Source organism: Coffea eugenioides, chromosome 8 (genome assembly GCF_003713205.1).
Source record: "Coffea eugenioides isolate CCC68of chromosome 8, Ceug_1.0, whole genome shotgun sequence".
Lineage (NCBI taxonomy): Eukaryota > Viridiplantae > Streptophyta > Magnoliopsida > Gentianales > Rubiaceae > Coffea > Coffea eugenioides.
The window spans coordinates 6,933,320-6,952,007 of record NC_040042.1 but is presented as its reverse complement, the minus strand read 5'-3'; the positions used below and the strand labels follow the sequence as shown (position 1 = coordinate 6,952,007).

The following is an 18,688-nucleotide window of genomic DNA, read 5'->3' as shown; positions in this document are numbered from 1 at the left end:
TCGTCGAGTTTTGATCACTCAACTATTAAATGTTTGGTTTTAACCACTAAAATGTATCAAATTAAAACGCGAGACCATTCTGTTATATTTGGCCGTTAAGTTCGCAGATCTGTCTATCCGCGCGATTTTAAAGACAAAATACAGGGTCAATTTAGGAAGTTCAAATGAATTAAAAGCTGATGAGCAAAGCGGGGACATAAATATAACTGGAACTAGGCAAAAAATACGCAGTCAAATTGGGAGTTGAAGAAGCAAATAGTACAGATTACGAGGGCCCTCCAAATCTAATGCTCGATCGAAGCTTTTCTCTTCATCCCCTTCAATCACCTCAACCACTTTCTCAAGTCGCCAGTCGAAGAAGGTGAAATCTCTCCTGCTGTCAGACTCTTGGTGTAGCAAGATGAATAATTAGATTGCCGTTCAAACCCCAAATGCACTCCACAAGCACTTTTAAAGCTTGGGCTTCTCATATAATCTCTGTAGCTCGTGCCTGCACCATATGGGTCTGGGACAGGGAACAACAATCTCTTCTTTAGTAGATTCTGTTGCGGCCATGTAATTAGGCACCGCACTGGTCATGCCTCTGGATTGTTGGTGCAAGCTACCACCGCTGTACTGGTGGTAATTAGACCTCAGTGTTGGGGTTTGAGCTGTATGAACGCATCTTTCTTCCACTGCAGCATATCTAGGACTGGCGGAGCAGACTTGGAGAGGCCTTGTTTTGGACGGAGAAGGTGTGACAGAAGAGTGGAGAGATAGAGCTTGTTGGGTCGACCTATGAAGAGGGTAACAAGAGGTACAAGTGGATGTTGAACTTCCTATATTGACCCTTCCTTTTGTCTTGGAAATTGCGCAGACAGACATATCTGCGAACTTAACGGCCAAATGTAACAGAATGGCCTCGCGTTTTAACTTTATACATTTTAGTGGCCAAAACCAGACTTTTAATAGTTGAGTGACTAAAGCTCGACGATCGCAAAAGTTTAGTGGCCAACCGGATAATTTGCACTAAAAATATGATGGCTGTCGGCTTGACACAGGCCAACAACCATCATCAAAACTGGAAAAAAAAAGTGGGGATGTTAGATGATGGGTCCCTATTTTGATGGTTCCTGCAGTTGCTTCCAATATGATATGCGGGAATGGATTGTAGATTCTCCCTTCATCGGTTCTAGTTTTATTCAAAGTTAACCCATCAATCTCCATGAATTCAGTTTTGCAAACTCATTTGAATTCATTTTTGCTAACTAAGTTATCAATTTATACCATCATTTGCATCCATCATTAGTTTTAAATATTTACTTATAATGCTAAATAAGCTTAATTATTAATTTTTTTCATCCGTACTCTATGTCGTAAAATTACATACTATTTAATATTTGAATAATAAGAATATAAAAATTTGAACTAAGTATTATAAAAATTAACATAAAAATTTAATGCAAATTTTTGAACCCCTAGTATTTTTTTTTCATGTGTAAATTTAATATTTCATTTTGGAAAGGTAGGAAAAGACGTTAAAATTTGTCATAAATTAGTAATGCTGAAAAATGAACAAATTAACAAACTAAAAGAAAATAAAATGATAAGATAAAACCGACAAATAATAATAATGATAAGGAGCACAATAGCTGGACGTAATAATTTCCGTAGTATAGTGCAGCTGTTGCAAAAAAATTGTAAGGTTGGTATAGTAGTTAAATGGACAAAAATGATTTAGGCTAATACACCATTGTATATCAAAAGTTTTTTTTTTTTTCGAAAAAAGCAAAAGATTTTCAATTGCCAAGCATTTGGTTACAATCTTGGATTATTTAGATATCAATATCAGACTTAGGGTTGCAAACGAACCGAGCCGCTCGCGAGCGGCTCGAGTCAAGCTCAATTCGAGCTCGAACTCGAGTTCAAAATATTAAACTCGTTAGTTCGTGAGTCGGCTCGCGAGCTCGAGTATATATATATATATATTTTTTATTTTTTTATTTTAGCGGCTCGAGTCAAGCTCAATTCGAACTCGAACTCGAGTTCAAAATATTAAGCTCGTTAGCTCGTGAGCAGGCTCGCGAGCTCGAGTATATATATATATATTTTTTTTATATTTTTTATTTTAAGTATATATATATTTTTTATTTTTTTATTTTAAGTATATATATTATATATATTTTTTATTTTTTATTTTTTTAGAACTCGAGCTCGAGTTTGAAATTGTCAGCTCGTCGAGTTCGAGTTCGAGTTCAATGAAATTATGTCGAGACTCGACTCGATTAGGTCAAAACTCGACTCGGTTCGACTCGTTTGCAGTCCTAATCAGACTAGAATGCATCAAGAGTAATAATGGAAGCAGAACAATTCATCATGAAGTTTGTAAGCTTCCAATATCTGACCCATTGCCAGAGTCTTTTTTTTTTTTTTTCGCTTTTTGTCAGCAGCCATGTTATTTGTTTTTAAAAAGTTGCATGTGGGCTGCTGGGATTTTGTTTTTTTTTGGCTGCTGGGCTTACATAGTTTCGTACCACAATTATTCTTGCGGTTTTTCTTTTTTTGAACAATAATCTGAGCAATTAGCCCCACTATTGCAAGGGAAATTTCCTTTCAGCAACCTTGCCGGGTCCCTATTTTGGAAACTTTGTTTGTGCAAACAATGACAGAGGTATTGTCCATACTCTTATCATTTTAGATTAGCCAATACTTCGAAATTTCTTTTGTAACCAGACTAATAAGACAGTTAGATTCAATCCTTCATCATAGGATTCTCAAAGTCGATTACACGTCAATGTAGTTTTAAGCCTATGCATTTTTTAATACTTAAAAAAAGTGGTTTGTGCCTTTAGCATAAAAACATGAGTTTCGAGGTATAACTTTATAGCATCATTATAGCATCATTTTGTTATAGAGAAATTATTTGGTGGAGTAACAAACAATGGCTGCGTTTGGATTGAGTGTTTTTGCACCTGTTTTTGAAAAACTGTTTTTCACATTCCAAATGCTACAGTAATGTGTATTTCAAAAACAACTTAAAAAACACCATATCCAAACAATATATCAAAAACAACTCCAAATATATTTCAATTATGTATATTTAATTTGCATATTTTAATAAGTATATTTCAATTTGTATATTTTAATTATGTATTTTAATATGAATATTTCAATTATATTTTCATATATTTTAATATATATATTTCAATTATGTATTTTAATATGTATATTTCAATTATGTATATTATATATATTATATTAATATAAATATATTTATTTCAATTATGTATAATATTATATATATTATATCAATTGAAATAAATATTATATATTTATATAAATACATTTATTTATATATAAATTTTTAAATATATTTATTCAATTTTGTTTTATAATATATATTAATATATATTAATATGTATATTTCAATTATGTATATTATACATAAATTATATTAATAATAATGTATATTATATATATTATACATTTCTAATATTATATATTTATACATACATATTATAAATATTTTATTTTATTTATAATATATTTTTATTTATTTATAATATATTTACATAAATATTATAAGTTATATAAATTATATATAATATAATATATAATATATTATACATTTATATAAATGTACATTTATATATAATATATAAATATTTATGTATATTTATAATATACATTTATATTATGTATAATATATAATATAATACATTTATACATTTATATTAATATACATAATATTAATTTTACATTTATACATAATATTAATACATGTATATATTTATATTAATTATATTAATACATTTCTACATAATATTAATATATATTTATAATTTATTAATTTATACATTTATATAATATCATTTATAATTTATACATTTTTAATAATATACACTTATACATTTAAATATACATTTATATTATGTATTATATATAATATAATACATTTATACATTTATATTAATATACATAATATTAATTTTACATTTATACATAATATCAATACATATATACATTTATATTAATTATATAAATACATTTCTACATAATATTAATATATATTTATAATATATTAATTTATACATTTATAATAATATACACTTATAATTTATAATATATTTATAATATTCATTTATAATTTATACAGCTATAATAATATACACTTATACATTTATAAATATATTTATATTATGTATTATATATAATATAATACATTTATATATTTTTATATGAATATATAAATATATGTATTTATAAATATCTATAAATGTATTATAAATGCATATTTGTATAAAAATATAAAATTTATAATTTATAATTTATATAATATTCATTTATAATTTATTCATTTATAATAATATACATCTATACATTTGTAAATATAAATGTATTATAAATGCATAAATGTATATTTATATAAAAATATAAAAATTATAATATTCTAACAAGACTCAAAAATATGTTTCAAAAATACCTCTAAAAATAATCCAAAAAAATCTACAGTAAAAGTTTTCATATAGTTTTTGAAAAACAACCCCAAAAATAACTAATCCAAACGGACTTGTTTTTCAGATTCAAAATGCTACAGTGGTGTTTTTGAAAAACAAACCCAAAAACAGCTAATCCAAACGGAGCCAATAGTTTTTTAGAAGTTAGATGCTGGGTCAATGTAGCCTAGATTTTGCACTAGAAAAAGTTAATTCAATTTAGTTGAATGACAATGCGACTATTTTCTAACATAAATGAAAATTGTTGAACGTTACCTAAGGTACTGTTTATAATAAACTTTTCTTATATTCGAATAAACTAAAAGTATTATTGTTTACAAAATGTCTCGTTGAAGGAGGAGTTCAGATATTAATGTTTTGAAATAAATATACAAGCTTAGAGGCCCCCTGCCTTCTCTCTACTTCTTTAAGTTCCGTCCTCCATTGTCGGAAAAATTTTAAAAATAAAAAGGGGAAACACCGAGGGGAATAAATTTCCTCTAAGCTTGAACATCTTTTGGATTAACTTCAAGTTTAGAAACTTTATCTCTTAATTTACCTTTAATGAACTTTAAATTTCTGTAGCGGTCAACTCGTCTAAATATGTTGAATAAGTATTTATTATACTGTAATTTATAAATAGATGGCGTGTCTGTAGATAGTAGATTACGTGTAATAGTTGGTACTTACTACTTGATAATGGGTGTAATCTAAACCAGGGAAGAAGATGAGATAGCGCAAGTGCGGTCGTCAGCCATATTGTGCCCTTTCCTGATTCGTATACTGGTCAGGAGAACCTAAGGAGGCTTGACTAGGGCTGTGTTCGAGTCGAGTCGAGTTCGAGCAGTGACTCGAGGTAAAATAACTAAGCTCGAGATCGAGCTCGCCGTTATGTTACTCGAGTTCGAACTCGAATTCGAGTTTAATTAAATGTAATCAATTCAAATCAAGTTCAATCGAGCTTATTCGAGCTCAATCATCAAACTCACGTAATAAAAATTAATATTTTATATATTATTTTAAATAAGGATATTATTGACATTTCACAATGATAAAAATTAAAATATATATTATAAAAAACTCGATTAGGCTCGTCGAGATTTAGAGTGCAAAATATTGAAGCTTAAACTCGACCCGTTGCTTCTATCAAGCAGCTAGAACTCGAGCTCGAGTTCGATCAATCGCGAACTCGAGTCAAGTTACTCGATTCAGTAGTAGCCCTAGGCCTGACTAGATAAGGGAATGTTATGACACAATTTTTGAATTTTTTTTTACTGTAAATGAGATTTAAATCCCATTTACAGCCCAAAGAGAGACTTAAAGTCCCTTCGTGCTGGCCACTGAACCAACCGCTGGCTTAGTGGTTGTATACAGGTCAATACCTTAGTGGGGTGTTTTCATGCATACCGAGCAAACGTTCAAGTAATTTAACTTCCTCTCTATGAATTGAAACTTAGTAGGTTAAGGTTCAAACTTCTTCTGTACTTGAAGCCAGATTTGAAACTAGTGCACCTCTTTACTTTATTTTAGAATTGGAATTTTCTCCCTTAATTCAATTAGACCCTCCGCTCACAAGGATTAGAGCGGTCTCTAATGTAGTAGGTTGGTGTAGGAGTTACGGGGTTTTTTTTTTTTTTTTGTCTACACGGGGGTGTCCGGGTCAATTCTTACGGGGCCCGACTAATCCCCTGCGGCCTGGCCAGGCGCCCTAGCCCAGCCCAAGCACGATATGTGCGCGGAGGAATCCAGCAGAGCAGAGACTCGAACTTGGGACCTCTCGGTCACCGGTGGGAGGTGCTATCGCTGGACCATTCACGCGGGATCGCGTAGGAGTTACGGGTTGATCGAGAAAAAAAAAATTGATCAAGTCTAAGATGTTTACGTGTCCAACTACGCTGGTCAATTCGTCATTGATGACGCTGGATCGTGACGCACAAAAGGTCATCATCCATTCCTACTTGCGGCTACTGATTAATACACTGCTTATTGCGTTATTGGTCAAAGCTAAGACCTCAAGGGGTCCGCGGCTGGTTCTAGAGAAGAAGATCTGAGTTGCTAACCTTCAGCACCAGATTTCTACCCATAAAGATTGAGTGATGGACGACCGTACGTAACATGAAGCCCACCAAAATCTTCGTTTTCATCCTTTTTGTGTAACAATCCCACAAGTTTTCTAGATCTAAGACCCAAGATGCATCCAGGCCCAATGTCTTGTTCGTTTGTTTATCTACGTCTCTTTACTTTCTCTAATTATCTTTCTTTTTTTTTTGAATTCTATAATTAATTATTCATATTTATTCTCTTCCTTTTAGAATTATATAGTAATTAGTTATCCACATCCATTTATACAATTTGTATCATTCTAAGTAAGTAAGGGGAGAGTCACTTAGGGTCTGTTTGGTTGGAAGTAAAATGTTTTCCTTGGGAAAATATTTTTCCGTAGAAGTAATTTTTCATGAAAATCATTTCCCTTTCATCATTTTCAGGTGTTTGGTTAGCTTATTGAAAATATTTTCTTACTTCATTTTTCTGGTGTTTGTTTAACTTTTGAAATATTTTCACTTTTATCTCTATCTTTACTTTCTACACATGATAACTACATACTTCTTCCCATGCAAAATAAGAAAATTTATCTCATTGTTTAACTTTAAAAAATCTTGGAGAAATGTATATATGAATAAAAAATATCTTCTTAAGCAATAAACAAATTGCTGGTCATTTAGTCTCAAATATCAATCACATGCAATGCTTATTGTGACATATATCTTGCACTCTCACTGCTGAAAGTTTCTCTAGAAAAGAATGTCCCTATTATACATAATTAATTACTAGCATAGGATGAGCAGGATGAGATTTTTTTTTTTATTTTGAATATACTAGGGGGAAGGTTGGGTTGGGTTAGGTGGTACGGGGGAGGGAGTGTAAGGAAGAGGTTTTGGGTTCGAGTCCTCCTGTTTACACTAAAAAAAAAAAAAAAATAACATACTACAAGATGTTTTCAGTAAGTTTGGAACATACTACAGGCGGGATGCATGCATTTCAGAAAACAACTTCAGTAAGTTTGGAAGGGAAGTTGTTTTCCATAAGATGAGTGAAAATATTTTACATAGGAAAATGTTTTCAGTAACTTTTGTGTAACCAAACACGGGAAATTAGGAAAATATTTTCACCCGAAACAAACGGACCCGAAACAAATGCTTTAAAGGGGAAGAGATTAAATGGCTTCCTATTGGTCCCGTGACTCCAAAATTCCTCACGAGTATAAATTTTGCATTTTGATTTGTTTGATTTACTTCGCAATCAATTGTAAAATCTTCTATTGAGGCTCAAGTTTTTGGGATACTACTGCCGAGGATGCGGCAAATTTTATACCGCCTTTAAACGATGGAATATGTATGTTTGTGCTTGGAAAGGAGATTATTTGAAAAAATTATTTGAAGTAACATATTGGGTTTGTTTGGATTGAAGATTATTTGAAATATTTATTTGAGATAATTACTGTAGTACTTTTTGCGATGTGATGTATGTGAAATAAAAAGGTGGTTAGAAATTATGTGTATGATGCAAGCAAAACAAAGGTTCCGTTTGATAAACTGAATCTGAATTCTGAAGTCTGAATTTTGAAATCTGAATATTGAAATAATTAATTTGCTGAATTTTAAGCACTGAAAAGAAATATATGAATATATGAATTTTAATGCTAAATCTATTTATACTATTTGATAAATATTTATAACTGAATGCTTAATAAGTCTAATTTAACAATTTTGCCCTTATGTCTTTTCATTTAAAAAAGAAATAGAACCTATGATTTAATTAGTTTAAAATTGTCAGGTATGAAAATGACAATATTTATTTCTAAATCAAATTAATGTAAAATAAAAATATATTATATGAGGAGTAAGGAGAAGATGTAAAAGTCATTAAAAAGGAAGAAAAGAGAAATAGAAAACCATTAGATATAGAATATCAGGTTATTTAATTAGATAAAAATTTTGAGGATAATTAACAAATAAGGATAGATTTGGTAGATAAGATAAGGTAGTTGAAGTAATTTTATTGATTCTTATCAGAATTAAACATTCAGTTAGAATTCTTGTGCTAAAAAAAATACACACAAGTTCAGCACTACTTAACAAATCCAGCAGATAGATTTTCATTTATCAAACACTCAAAAATATCTGAATGTCTGAAAAGATTCAGTTTCAACACTTTTTTATGTTATCAAACAGACCCAAAATTTGAAATTTTTTTTTGAAAACCTCTTAATCCAAACAGACCCATTGTAATACTTTTTATGATATGATATACTTGAGGTAAAATGGTGATTGAAAATTCTTTTGGTACGATGGAATATGTATGTTTTTGTTGGAAAGGAGATTATTTGAAAAAAAATTATTTGAAGTAACATTATAATACTTTTTGTAATGTAATATGTTTGAGATAAAATGGTGATTGTAAATTCTTTTGGTACGAGCCATTGAACATATAAGAAGTTAAAAGGACCATCACAAAGTTCTATGACAACATTGTATCGTAAGCCTTGAAATTGTAACATATGTTTACAACTTTTTCCTCTTTATGGTCAAAATACTTGGGATCTAACATTTAATACCAAAGCAATAAGTAACCAAGCACCGTTAGGTTGGTCAAATTCGTTAATTTCAGTTATTACGATTCACTAAATAAAAAAGAAGAAATTAAGTAGCCAAATGGAGATAATAGATAACCAATATTGATTCGTCATATAATTTGCTATTGACCATCAAACAAATTGAAGAAAATGAACTAGATAAACGGTTGAATTAGGGGTACAATTTCATAGCCTTGATGAGCCTTATTGAATATAATATTTTAATATTATGAAATTACCAAACGCTTTTCGGTTTGGGGTCGTTAAATTTACAACAATTACCTCTTTGCTTATCATTATAAAATAAATTTACGCAATAATACATAATTAATATTTGCTTCACTTATTTGTTTACTTAATTTTTAAAAATTTCTCCATTTGATCATAATACTTTAAAATACATTGACATCTCAAATGCAACTAAAATAATATCACGCATTTCCATTAAATTGTTACCTCGTGCAATACGTGCACGGACAAAATTCTAGTAGCATACATGCATCAATTAGAATGTGATTATGTGGTGTCTACGTAAGAATGAGGGCAAGAAAAGAGATGTAAAGAGAAATTTAATATCGTATTACTAAGGTTGTCCAAGATTTAGGAGATCAAGTGAAAGTTTGTAACTTAAAATTTTCCACACATATTAAGGGATAATTAAATGGGACACATGTTAAGTGAAATTAATTAATTTCTCACTTACAATTTTGAGTATCGTATTCCTATGCTTTTCCAAGAAATATGGGGGATTGTTGTTAATTATGCACAATGCTAAAAAGAGTGCAGTGACAAACACTCAAACATAAGTATGGGTGGGGCTAAATCCACACCTCCACAATCTAAACCCACACCCTTATAACTAAATTGACCCAAAAACCCATAGGATTTATAGGAAGAAACTTTTTCCATCAAAAAATAGTCTTTTTTGGTGAAAATAGATGATACCAATTTGCATTTAAAATTTACACCATTATGAATGATCTGAAAATTTCTAATATTTTTTTAATTCACTTTGATGGCATTTATTTTTTTTCCCTTAGTTGGTGAAGAAAATGTTTTTATCTCTTTTTATCATGTAAAAGGAGATGAGAGATTTTTTTTTTTTTTAATTGTGTTAAGAAAATATTTTTACCTTTTTGGTGCATTGTACTTCAAAGTTGATTTAAGTATAATTCTAGAAAACACCGGATCAATAACTAAGATGATGGTATCAAACAATTTTGATTAATTAAAATTTGTGATTAGTTTTTTAAACATCTCTTGCTATATGAAAAAAAGCTTTGTATTGAAAAAAGTTTCTATAAATCTCCTAAGGACTTTATTGTCATCTTAATGCTAGGGGTGTGGATTTAGATTGAGGTAACGTGGATTTAGCCCCATCCCATAAGTATTTGTTATGAAAAAAATATCAATTATTCTGCCTATAAATATGGAATAAATATTAAATGATTGACCTCTTCGATGCATATATAAGCAATAACAATAATTTTTTCTTTTTCCAATTAAGAATGTCGTTATCTATGAAAGGATAATGTTTAAGAGCCATAAGAAAAAGAAAGTACCCATATGTAGCTGCTATTCCGTGCTGCCTTTTTTCTATATTTTTATTCAATTATTGACTGAGTATTCCCACGTCTTCAAGAAAATGACGAGCATCGAATGTAATGACACTGTAATATGGGACAAAGAACTAAAATCTTGGCGTGTAATTGTTAACCTCAAGCTAATTAGGGATCAAGGTTGAAGGTCTCTGTTACTTCATCTCTCACCTCTTGCTAGCTACTAGCTACTAACCCATGGAAATATTATATACTAAACGACATGCGTCAAAGTAAGTATTTTAAGGAAAATCATATATCAACCGATGTATGACTTGAGCGACAGAAATAAACTAAAAAATAACAGACTTTCTTGATTTTAGAAATTCTCATATTTGTATATATCGTTAAGGAATGTCGTGATTTACAGTTACTTTTTGTAGATAAACAACATTAACAGCTATCTTGTTATTCCCTTTATGTGCAAATTCTTAAAAATCAAATGGAGCCGACTTCTTCACCCACGTATCCCTATTTCATCTCCTTTGCTAGGGGCAATAAGATCAGTGCCAATGGCTAATTCGTCCACGGCACTTATCAACCACAGCATTTGGCACTCCCCGGCCAAAGAAGTAATTTGAATAGAATGATGAAAAATTTATATGTTAAACTTGTTGCACAATTATGTTTTATGTGCCCAATTAAGAGTAGAACAATTAGCAAAAGCATAGCCAACAAAACAATTAGCCACAACAAAATGCTTTTGCTACAACCTCAATATATTGTTAGATATATTGAGCCGAGCTTGTTTATCACAAACGAGCCGAGCTTGTTTATCACAAACGAGCCGAGCTTGCACGAGGTCGTGCAAATTAACCCTAATAAAAATCTATAATTTTTAATTTTTATACTTTTGAATTGTAAAATAAATAACACATATATTCTTCTTTATCAAGTCTAATCGAACTACAGATAACAAATGAATTGAATTTACTTGACTTATTAATTAAACAAGATAACAAATGAATTGAATTTACTCAACTTATTAATTAAACAAACATATCTCGAGCTCCACTAATTTATCATAATTAACGAGCTCGAGCCTCATCGAGCAATCAAACTGCTCGTTCCATTTAACAGTTCTACTTAAAACTAAAGGACTCAAATATATTTATAGAGAGAATTTTTACTTTTCTTAGGCCAAGAAATAGTTTGAAACTAAAAGCCGGGTACCATATCTAAAATTTGAGATGAATGTGGAGCTACCTTCCCTTCCAAATCTTGCAAATGATTAACTAAATTTTGTCGTTGCAAAAGCTAGCCCACTTAGCTGGGCTTCTTCGCAAACAAGTTTTCAACTAGACTTGGTAGGGTGCGCCAGGCCCAGGCTTTAGTGCCACGCCAAGGCGACGCTCGAGAACCCCGGTAGCAAGCTACCGAACTGGGCTCTCCCCTTTAAAACATTGAGTTAATATCGTGTGGGCCGATGGCCCACGTATCAGATATTAAACTGATAAGAACAGATACTACACTTGATCTTAGCCAAAAGGCCGAGAAAGGTATGCTTTTCTTTGTATTGGGTTACATTATTTATAGCCTCGCTATTGCCGACTCTTCCTCTCGTTGGCCGATGTGGGATTAATAACGTTGCATCCACCCTCCTCAAGTTTTTGGCGGTGCTTTAAAGGGGAAGAGATTAAATGGCTTCTATTGGTCCCATGACTCCAAAATTCCTCACGAGTATAAATTTTGCATTTTGATTTGTTTGATTTACTTCGCAATCAATTGTAAAATCTTCTATTGAGGCTCAAGTTTTTGGGATTCTACTGCCGAGGATGCGGCAAATTTTATACCGCTTTTAAACGATGGAATATTTATGTTTTTGCTTGGAAAGGAGATTATTTGAAAAAATTATTTGAAGTAATATTGTAATACTTTTTGTGATGTGATATATTTGAGATAAAATGGTGATTGAAAATTCTTTTGGTACGAGCCATTGAACATATAAGAAGTTAAATGGACCATCACAAGGTCTATGGCAACACTGTATGCGTAAGCCTTGAAATTGTAACATATGTTTACAACTTTTTCCTCTTTATGGTCAAAATACTTGAGGTCTAACATTTAATGCTAAAGTAATAAGTAACCAAACAATGGAGGGATTGTGTGATTCGAGAGAAGCGAGTGTAAGTGAGAGATCTCATGTTCGAACCTTTCTATTTATATTAAAAAACATTTATTAAAAAAAACAATTTGTTTGGATTGGGCTTTATTTCCCCAAATTTATTTGCTTACATCATCATTACAATTTTCAATACACCTTTTTACCTTCCCAATTACCTTTTTATCTCACATACATCACATCACAAAAAGTTCTACAGTAAAAATATCTCTAATAATTCACAATCCAAACAGACATGTTAGCTTGGTCAAATTCGTTAATTTCAATTATTAGGATTCATTAAAAAAAGCAGAAATTAAGTAGCCAAATGGAGATAATTGATAACCAATATTGATTCGATATATAATTTGCTATTTTTCATCAAACTAATTGAAGAAAATGAACTAGATAAATTGTTGAATTAGGGCTAGAATCTCATAGCCTTGATGAGCCTTATTAAATATAATATTTTTAATATTATGAAATTACACTTTTAGGTTTGGAGTCGCTAAATTTACAACAAATACCTCTTTGCTTATCATTGTAAAATAAATTTATACAATAATAGATAATTAATATTCACTTCAATTATTTGTTTATTTAATTTTTAAAAATTTCTCCATTTGATCATAATTCTTTAAAATACATTGACATCCCAAATGCAACTAAAATAATATCACGCATTTCCATTAAATTGTTACCTCGTGCAATATATGCACGGACAAAATTCTAGTGGCCCATATACATCAAGTAGAATGTGATTATGTGGTGTCTAGTAAGAATGAGGGCAAGAAAAGAGATGTAAAGAGAAATTTAATATTGTATTACTAATGTTGTCGAAGATTTAGGAGGTCAAGTGAAAGTTCGTTACTTAAAATTTTCCACACATATTAAGGGATAATTAAATGGGACACATGTTAAGTGAAATTAATTAATTTCTCACTCACAATTTGGAGTATCGTATTCCTATGCTTGTCCAAGAAATATGCGGGATTGTTGTTACTTATGCACAATGCAAAAAAAAAAAGGGAGTGCAATTACAAACACTCAAACATAAGTATTTGTTATGAAAAAAATAAAATGTATTGTCCCTGTAAAAATAGAATAAATATTAAATGGCCTCTTCGATGCATATATAAGCAATAACAATATTTTTTTCTTTTTTCCAATTAAGAATGTGGTTATCTATGAAAGGACCATGTTTAGGACCATAAGAAAAAGAAAGTACCCAAATGTGGCTGCTATTCTTTTTCTGTCAAGAAGTCAATTGACTTTTACTGACTCAACAAACCTAAACCCCAGAGCATACTCCAAAAGCCGGCAACTCTTGGAGCAGCCCCAGGAGACTTATCTACCCAGCAAACCCCAACCCCTTCCCCGATGTGGGACTAGAACTCACAAAATGTGGCTGCTATTCAGTGACTGCCTTTTTTCTATATTTTTATTCAACTATTGACTGAGTATTCCCTTGTATTTATTCAGAGCTCTACTGTTTATTGTTTATTTTTCATTAAATAAGTCATACTTTTATTGTTTTCTATTGTTCATTACCAATGTATACTTACAATTCTTCTAGCAATTTATTATTCTAGAGGTAGCTTAACTGCTACTGAAAGAGAATAAAAATTAATAAATCAAGAATTAAAAAAACCAATACGATAATGAAGATGAGAATACTTGTCCCACGTGGATCACCACTGACTTACACGATTTATTCTTTCAATTTGAGTATCCATCCCCCCGCGGGTTGCTTGGGCGGACTTCGCGTTCCTTAGTTAAGGCGCCGGTCCTGGGTTCGATTCAAAGCTTGGGCGGCTCGTGGTAACTTCCTGGGGATCGGTGGGACCCGCTCTCCTTAGGGTTGGTGGGACTAGTCGGGTGGTCCCGAATACCCCCAACTGAAAAAAAAAAAAAAAAAAATTTGAGTATCCAGGCAAATTTCAGTATCATCACAATTAATTTGCAATTTTAAAATAGTTAGGCATGTCTCTTCTGAGAGCCAATGGCCACATTGGATGGTCAATGGCTGCTACTGGCTAGACTTCACTGAAATGTATTTGTACGTAGACTTTTTGAGTTCCTTTTTGGATTATTATATTTAGGAGTTTTTGTAGAAAAAGATAGTATAGCAATTTGATATATGTGAAGCAAAATGGCGATTGAGAAATGTGTTCACGAAAAATATAAAAATTTTTCTGCGAATAACTACAATCCAAACAAATGGAATTTCAAGTATGGGATGTATATTGTCCTGCCAAATTCAAATTTGATATAAAATGTTATAATTTTTTGAGCATATAAATTTTCTTTTTGGTTATATGCTTAGCAAAAAATGGGCAGGAATAAATACTTTTTTACATGCACTCTTTGTGACGAGTCTACCATTTGAAGTATTTGAAGTAATGCAAACTTAGTCTTCTGTTATCCAAAAAAATAAAAATAAAAACTTCATCGACCAGTAAGAGGCTGACAGTTGAAATAATATAAAATTTTGACGAGTTTACGAATTACAATAATTATTAGTATTTTTATTATTTCACCCTCATAAACTTCTGTGTTAATTTGATGAAGATTGGACAATGGAGTGGCAAATTAGTTAGAAGAATGTGAAAAAACAAGGCTCCTAATGTAACTGCAGAGTATAATGTTTGCATAATTTCTGTTTTTTTTTTAATACTAACGAAGGTAAGAAGAAGAAAAAGTTCTTTCATTTGGAAAACATTTCGCTTAATTTAGTCACAATTTTGAAAAGAAAAATACGTAAAAGTATTTCTTATCATTTATTTGTCCAACAAATTACAAGCCAAACATAAAAAGAACGGATATTTCCAATGAAGAATCAATATTGCAATAACAAAGGAAATACTGAAAGCATCTCATTTTAATGGCATTGCGATACTTTGAAATGTGGGCTCTAAGTCTTTAATTGGCCTTCTTTTACGATCCTTCATCCCCACTCCAACTACCTTTCACCTTTGGACCAGTAGGACCATCCTCCCCATAAAATTCGTTAGGCAATATCTTCACCAATCTGGCAAATGCAGGTTTTAGATTTTGAGGCAACAATCTTTCGACTTTCTGAGCTTCAACCCCAGGCTCATAAACAATATTAGGACCCCATTTTCTCAAATAGTTCAGCCATGGTGGCTCAACAATTCCCAAGCCAAGATTCTCAGCTGAAACTATTGAATACTTTGCTCCTGTGTCCAAAAACTTGTCACTCTTTGCTGCATCATTTCTTATTCCAACATCACCTGCCCCTTGCAAAACAAGCCCTGGTTTTGGATAGTTTGGATGGCCACTCAATGCCGAATATGCGACTGGTTTATTAGTACCATCATGGAACTCAAGTAGTGGTGCATCTACCCATATTCCTTTGCTATGTTCTGAAAAATAAACTTTGTACAAAATCCCATTGAAATTGCTGATTCTTAGTGTCAAATGCTCCCAATCTCCAATATGTTCGCCAGTTCGGCCTAATGGGATGTCGATTATTCCGAGTTTAGCCGTTCCAGGACCATTAAATGGGTAAAAAATCCAAATTGCAATGTCTGTAAATGTTGCACCTAACATAGGTTTAATCTGGAGATACACCTCAGCACTTTGTAAATCTCCTTTCTTGACTCTTTCTTTGGCGTTTTTGTCAACAGGTAGGTCCAGCCAGTATGCTCCATCATTGGATTCGCCTTGGGGAAGGTTGGCACCATTATATTGGATGGCAACAGGATTTGGCTCCTCTCCCTTGGTATACAATAATGCACCGTTCTCAAAATACCAATTGACTGATGAGGGAAGGTAAGTTTCCTTGGGGTGAAAGAACAACCAAGGAGAATATGCCTGGAATAGTGCTTCAACCTGTTGCAAATTAGGCATGGATGAAAAATTGCTGAAGTTGTTATTCTTCAAACAAGCTATGGTTGTTGAAGAAGAATTATCATCTGATCCATTCTTGACTATGAACGTATTAACACCGACGCCTTGCGCTTGTATCCCTCTACCACTAGGCCTTGAACTGTACACATTGAAATCACTAGCACTGCTTGTTTTGCCTTGGCCCCAAATCCAGTTTTCAGATTCACATTTATCAGTGAGTTCAGAGATAACACATCGGACTTTATCAAGAGAAGGCTTGTCCGGTGTCGCGGTCACGACATAGCCAACAGCTCTGTAGCCATCAGGTGCTACTGGCAACCAAATGTAGCCATGGCCATCTTGGCTGGTCTTCAAGGACTCACTGCTCCAGACTAGAGTGTAGTCAGTTGGTTTCTTGAGAGTTTCATTGCTTGATGATTGATCACTGGAGGTGTCTTTTGCAACAAGAATCCAACCAAAAAAGGGTTGATTGTTAGGCTGGCTGTAGGATCCGAGCATGAAAAATCCATCTGGAATTTGGGATGGCTCATAAAATGTTGCACCAAGATCATCTGGTCCTCCTCCATAAATGGTCCAAACTTTGTTGAAGGTTGATGTTTGGTGCACTTGGAGCCCACCTAGATCAATATAATCACTTGCAAAGCCACCTCCTGTCATTCAAGCTCAAATGCATTAGTCAAGTAATGAAAAGGAAATATATACAAATCTACATCTAGGAGAAATAAAATCAAATTGGCCAAATGAAGATAGTCAATTGAACAATCATATCGTAGCTTCATGGTCAAATTTCTATTATAAGCTAAGAAGACTAGAGACTTAGTGGACCATGCACATATGCTTTTAACTTTTCTTGAAATGTCTAGAAATGAAAGAAAACAAGAAGATGAATTGATTAGAACCTGATGGCCATTTGGGCATTGAAGAGGGGAACTTGAAGATGGTGTCAATGGGCAAGGATTTGCTTTGTTTTTCTGAGGAAGAGGTGGCTGGGAGACGGTTTCCCATTTTTAATAACGTTTTCAAGGTGGTGTAGGAGAAGTATAGAGGAGGCTTCAGTTTCTATATATAAAGCAACAAACGAGGTCTGGATAAAAGTTAGATGGCTAAAGTCAAATATCCCAATAGTTAGATCGGTCCCTGCAAAAACACAGGCCACCAATCATTTTGCCGTGCGAGTCAATGATCCTATAAATTTATGCACTCGAGAATTATTGATGGTGATTTTCACGTGGGAAAATTAAGCAGGACGAGTGGTAATACACGTTGGTAATTAATTAATTTGTAGCAAGCACAATTTGACTCGAATGCATTGCAAAACTAAAGCAAAAACACCAGCCTTGCTCTTGATGCTTAAATGAAAAGAGAAAAGAATAAATTCCAATCTCTTTTGTCTAATTATTTGCTAAAGTAAAGCAATGCACGTAGTCCTCAATCCATTGGAGGGCCAGATCTGCATTGATTCCATTCTCTCCAATTACTTAGCTGGATCATGTGCTTAAGTTCCTAAAAATTTTGGTTTAGACATCTAATTATGGGGAAACAAAAGTCTTTTGCATATGCTTCCTCGAGATCCGGCTGAGATTTATGAGACTATAAAGTTAATTAAATGTCCTCAATTACCCCTTATAATTAGAAGCTAAATGTTAAACACTTTTTCTTGAATCGTTTAAAAATCATTAATTCTACCTGTCAACGAAGCCACTCTTCATAGAAGAAAAGGGACATATGCTCTAAGTTTTACACAAAGGATTATTTTCTTTTTTCGTAAGCAAGATTATTAATACATTCTGCTAGCTAAAATTGAAGTTTCATGAACTAGACGTTCTAGGGTTCAAATCCCTCTTTAACCCCCTCCCCACTTCTTCAATTTAATCCATCCCCTACAAAAAAAAATTTAAAAAAAAAAACAATAGATTGGTTCCAACAAAACATAGACCACGAATGATTTTGTCGTGCAAGTTATTATCCTTCGAATTTTTATATCTTGAGCTCTATCGCTAGTGATTCA

The 18,688-nt window shown here is 32.2% G+C and overlaps 1 protein-coding gene and 1 non-coding gene across 2 annotated transcripts; both read right to left on the bottom strand.

The window, feature by feature from the left end:
* Nucleotides 1–12,013: 12,013 nt before the first annotated feature.
* LOC113781777 lies at nucleotides 12,014–12,209 on the bottom strand. Its single transcript, XR_003469682.1, has one exon. It is a non-coding gene; the product is annotated as a U2 spliceosomal RNA (small nuclear RNA).
* Nucleotides 12,210–15,584: 3,375 nt separating this feature from the next.
* On the bottom strand, nucleotides 15,585–17,685 carry LOC113780094. The gene is made up of 2 exons (XM_027325912.1): nucleotides 17,580–17,685; nucleotides 15,585–17,330 (listed from the first exon to the last, which is right to left on the bottom strand). Exons 1-2 carry the CDS (start codon nucleotides 17,683–17,685, stop codon nucleotides 15,745–15,747), a joined length of 1,692 nt encoding a protein of 563 aa, XP_027181713.1. The 3' UTR covers nucleotides 15,585–15,744.
* Between the last annotated feature and the right edge of the window lie 1,003 nt (nucleotides 17,686–18,688).

What these genes read in the sequence shown, in the direction of transcription:
- LOC113780094 (XM_027325912.1), bottom strand. Translation starts at nt 17,685, where the DNA reads ATGGGAAACCGTCTCCCAGCCACCTCTTCCTCAGAAAAACAAAGCAAA. An exon ending in AATGCCCAAATGGCCATCAG is followed by an intron (nt 17,331 to 17,579) that starts GTTCTAATCAAT and finishes CTTGAATGACAG; the next exon opens with GAGGTGGCTTTGCAAGTGAT.